At 35.4% G+C, this 4,396-nt stretch overlaps 1 protein-coding gene across 1 annotated transcript; it reads right to left on the minus strand.

The window, feature by feature from the left end:
- Window positions 1-288: 288 nt before the first annotated feature.
- cox8b (cytochrome c oxidase subunit 8B) lies at window positions 289-3,690 on the minus strand. Its single transcript, NM_001303042.1, has 2 exons — window positions 3,313-3,690; window positions 289-510 (listed from the first exon to the last, which is right to left on the minus strand). Exons 1-2 carry the CDS (start codon window positions 3,421-3,423, stop codon window positions 400-402), a joined length of 222 nt encoding a protein of 73 aa, NP_001289971.1. The 5' UTR covers window positions 3,424-3,690; the 3' UTR covers window positions 289-399.
- Between the last annotated feature and the right edge of the window lie 706 nt (window positions 3,691-4,396).

Genomic DNA, 4,396 nt, shown 5'->3' on the forward strand with positions numbered 1-4,396 from the left:
ATTAGCTTGAATTTAATTGTATTATCTTTCTATTTCTAAATATGTTTGGTGACTAAAATAATATTGTAATAAATATATCTCTTTAATAAATCAGTTTTGTTTAAATGCACCAAAATACATCCCTATATTCACTGAGAAATGGATAAAAATATTCATTTTCAAAATGGGGTGTACTCAGGTTTGCTGAGCACTGTATTTACACGTTCATTTATTTACTTTCAGCGTTGTTTGTCCCTCAGTTTGGTTGCCATATAATCCTCTCCCAACGAATATAAAGCACAGCATGCGTTGTCTGTTTAAAGAGAAATATTTTAATGGATACAGACCAGTTCAAGTACATTCATTTATTCAAACATTCAGAGGTTTAAATAGTCTTCTTAAGGAGGGAATGCTCATTTTTTATTCTTGTGCTGCTCCTGGACGGTGCTTGTAGTCCTCCAGGTGAGACAGGATCCAGCCGGACGGGCCCAGGATGGTCACAAACATGACCGACAATGCAATCACTTGCTCCTGCATCAAAAACAAACACATTCATGAGCTGTTCAATTATTATTTGTGGGAGATTTTTCGTCATAGTACTCAATCCAAACCTATTTTCCCAAGTGCTGAACTTGCGTTGCTTATATTTTTGGTGCCTTTTCCCTTAGAGATTTAGAGAAATGTTGCTTTTCCCAGGTGAAAAAAAGGCTTTTATGTTGATTTTAACTAGGTCCAGGCTAGTAGACCACCACAGACTGGTAATAAACTAGTGTTTCTAACTATTTAGCTTGGATGGATAAAAAAAACAATAGATGCCTTTGTGTTAGAGACTGTTGAAGGGATAGTTCACCCCAAAACAAACATTTCTGTCATTATTTACTTACTTTTTACTTGTTCCAAACCTGTTTAACTTTCTTTTATTTTTGTTGAACACAATTTGGAAAGGAGTTTGGAAACTGGTAGCCATTGATTTCCATATTTGTTTTCCCTACCATGTACAGTTGAAGTCAGAATTATTAGCCCTTCCGTTTTTTTTCCCCCCAATATCTGTTTAATGAAGTGACATTTAAAGGCTTAACTAGGTTAACTGGGCAGGTTTGGTTAATTAGGCAAGTTATTAAATAACTATAGTTACTTCTGTAGACTATCGAAAAAATTATATAGCTTAAAGGAGCTAATCATTTTCTCCTTCATTTTTTAAAAAAAAATTGAAACAGCTTTTATTCTAGCCGAAATAAAACAAATAAGACTTTTTCCAGAAAAAAAATATATTATCAGACATACTGTGAAAATTCCCTTGCTCTGTTAAACATCATTTAGGAAATAATTAAAAAGAAAATTCAATGTCAAAAATATGTCAAAATATACCGGGTTATAACATTCTACAAAATATCTTCTTTTGTGTTCAACAGAAGAAATCTCTAATAAAGGTTTGGAAACACTTGAGGGTGACGACAAATGGAATTTTCCTTTATTGTTGGTTGAACTATCTTTTTTAAGGTGATATTAGTTGGACTATTAATAGGGCTGGGTGATTTGGCCTAAAATCTAAATCTTGATTAGCTGACTATTTTAACTCTATTACGATAAATGAACAATTATTTTGTTTTTATTTTTTGCCTTCATAGTTACCTGAGAGGTTTTGTACAGTAAATATTTTCACATATTACAATTAAGTGAGAGATTTTTGAACGAAGGGTGTATTACTTGATTTCAAAATAATTGAAACGCACACTATCTACTATCATTATTGATTGAACATCAACGTTGAACACACAGTAAAACACACATTGCCTAAAACCAACAGTCATTTTTTCTGATAAAAAAGTGAAAATAAATAACTTGCACTTTTGGAAATAAAGGTAATTATTTTCACTATAGAAGTAATTATTTTGTAGTAGAAAATATCTCGCCTTAAGGCAACACTGCCACAGCTTCCAGTCATTTTAGTGCGAATGTGCACGACATTTTTAAAGAGGTGCACTGGACCATACTCATGAGTTCAATGCAGAAGTATAAATCAGCCTTAACAGAGCGGGGTCAGGTGACTTCACATGCGGTAGGCAAAGTATTTGACCTGGAAAATTTGATCGATTATAAGTCCTGAATGTTGATTTCGATTACTTTTCAATTAATCGCCCAGCCAGAATTTGTAGACATTATTTACCCAGCTGTTTGGTTTTTGGAGATATGGTATTAGGTTTATAGACGGTCTGAAGTAGTCTATGTTAGCTTGTGTTGGAAACATTTTAAGAACTTACACCAGCTAAAAAAATAAATAAAAAAGTGCTCTTAATCTTTGTAGCAAAAAAAAGCTCTTTTTTTCACCTTTGGAAAATGAAATGCATCTGAGGTGTTTGGGATTTACATCTAGTCAATGCTTCTAGCATGGGTCGGTATATGTTTCAGACGGTATGATAACCTTGGATAAAAATGGCCTTTTCTTGGACTAACAGCTAACACCAGCACTATTTAGCAGTCAAAATCAAATACAGCTTTCCAAGTGAATAAACAAAACTGAGGTATTTGTTTTGAGACATGATATAGTTAGTTCTGCTCCATGCTGATAGAAATAATAGACCAGGCAGTAAACAACCTTTTTCGACTAATTTAGGCTAGCTTTGCAAAACACAAAATGAATGTTGAGTGTCTTTGCCCTTCGATAATATAAGACATATTTGGGCCAAGTGCAGATTTCAATAGTTAGAGAGTAAAATCGAACTCAAGTATTTATGAGTGTAGATTTGGTAACTTAGCTGGCGTGTGATACTAGCAAGCCACAATGGACGAGCATTTAACCGGTATTTAATTATGTTTATATCATATAGTTATCTGGTTATATATTACTAATCGAATTGCCTAGTCAGCTAAAACCAGTCATAAGCTGTATTTCCCAACAGAATAACTTTATTTGTCCCTCAAGGTCATAAAACTGGCACGTTTCCAGAAACGACTAATAAGGTAGGACTTTTTTTAAACAAGTGTATTACATTATACAGAATACAATGACTTTCTTCCCATTTTTGGCTAAAAAATGTCGATTTGACACAACCAGCCCACGCGCCATTTCCACAGAGCATACGTGAGCGCGCAAATACTATCAATGGCGTTGTATTAAAGGATTAGTCTCGTCGCACCTTTATTTATAGTGTGATTATAAATTCATAACAGGCTTGAGCTTACATATAGCTAACAAAATATATGAATACACGAAGGTATAATCGAGAAATGTTATCTTTTAATATCTGACGGGCCATCACACACGTGCGCGCGCTTCAGCTGCTGGTCAAAGTGCGCAGCGACTGGTTTACCTGAAAGTCAACTCATACTTACCCCAGCGGAAAGCGCATGTTTAGCTGGTTTAGCTGTGATGTTGGCTTTTGGGATGAGCTGGTGTCTCATAGCAGCCCTCAGGAGGGTGAAAGAGCGATTGAAGCCGGACATGGTCCTGTTTTTCTTTTTGGATTATGAACAGTATTGTCCAAAAAACGCCTGTGGCTCGAGCGGGCTGGAAATGAGCTGTGCAGTTTTCTTGTCCACCTGCCAAGTTCCTATTTAAGGACAGGCTGAGGGGGGAAAAAAGAAAAGAAATGAGTGTGTTTGCCAATCCGAAGCAAGTATGATAAGCTCGCTGGGTTTAATTGGTCGTCCGATGCTGTCAAGATGGAGAGTGTTTTCGTGCCTGCAGTCGGACTGGGCTGCAAACTGCGAAACGTCTCCAAAATTTATAGGCGCTTATATTACGAGGCTCTGAAACGGAAGCGAAAGCCACAGAAAGCAGAAGGTGAAAAAAATGTGTATTTGTTTTTTGCATGCTTTTATTTTTACATACGCGCAGTTTTTTTTTTTAGTTAGTTATTTTACAATTAGAAAAGCGCAAATTTAGCAAGAGCAAAACATGTATTATATTTTGATGCAATAAACAGACCAAGCTAGTATGCACTTATTAGCAACAACAAACATGTCTGTAAAAATATAATTCTGTAAAAATAAAACAGTGCATTTTTAAATAAATATTTGTATACAATACAGAATATGAATTGCATTGTCAATGAAAAAAAAATTGAAAGAAAAAAAGGAAAGCATATGAAATAAACCTCAATTAATTACAGTAGATAAATTAAACTCATTACAATTGAAATAGTTATGGTGGCTTGAGAAAGCCAACATACTGTTTGTTACATACATTCTTCCGTCTTCTTCTAAAAACTAACTTCTATATGCATCTCCTTCTAGAGCAGGGGTGTCAAACTCAATTCCTGGAGGGCCGAAGCCCTGCACAGTTTAGTTCCAACCCTGCTCCAACACACTTACCTGTAGGTTTCAAACAAGCCTGAAGGACTCAATTAGTTTGATCAGGTGTGTTTAATTATAGGGTTGGAACTAAACTGTGCAGAGCTGCGGCCCTCCAGGAACT

Source organism: Danio rerio, chromosome 25 (assembly GCF_049306965.1).
Source record: "Danio rerio strain Tuebingen ecotype United States chromosome 25, GRCz12tu, whole genome shotgun sequence".
In the NCBI taxonomy this organism is placed as follows: Eukaryota; Metazoa; Chordata; class Actinopteri; order Cypriniformes; family Danionidae; genus Danio; species Danio rerio.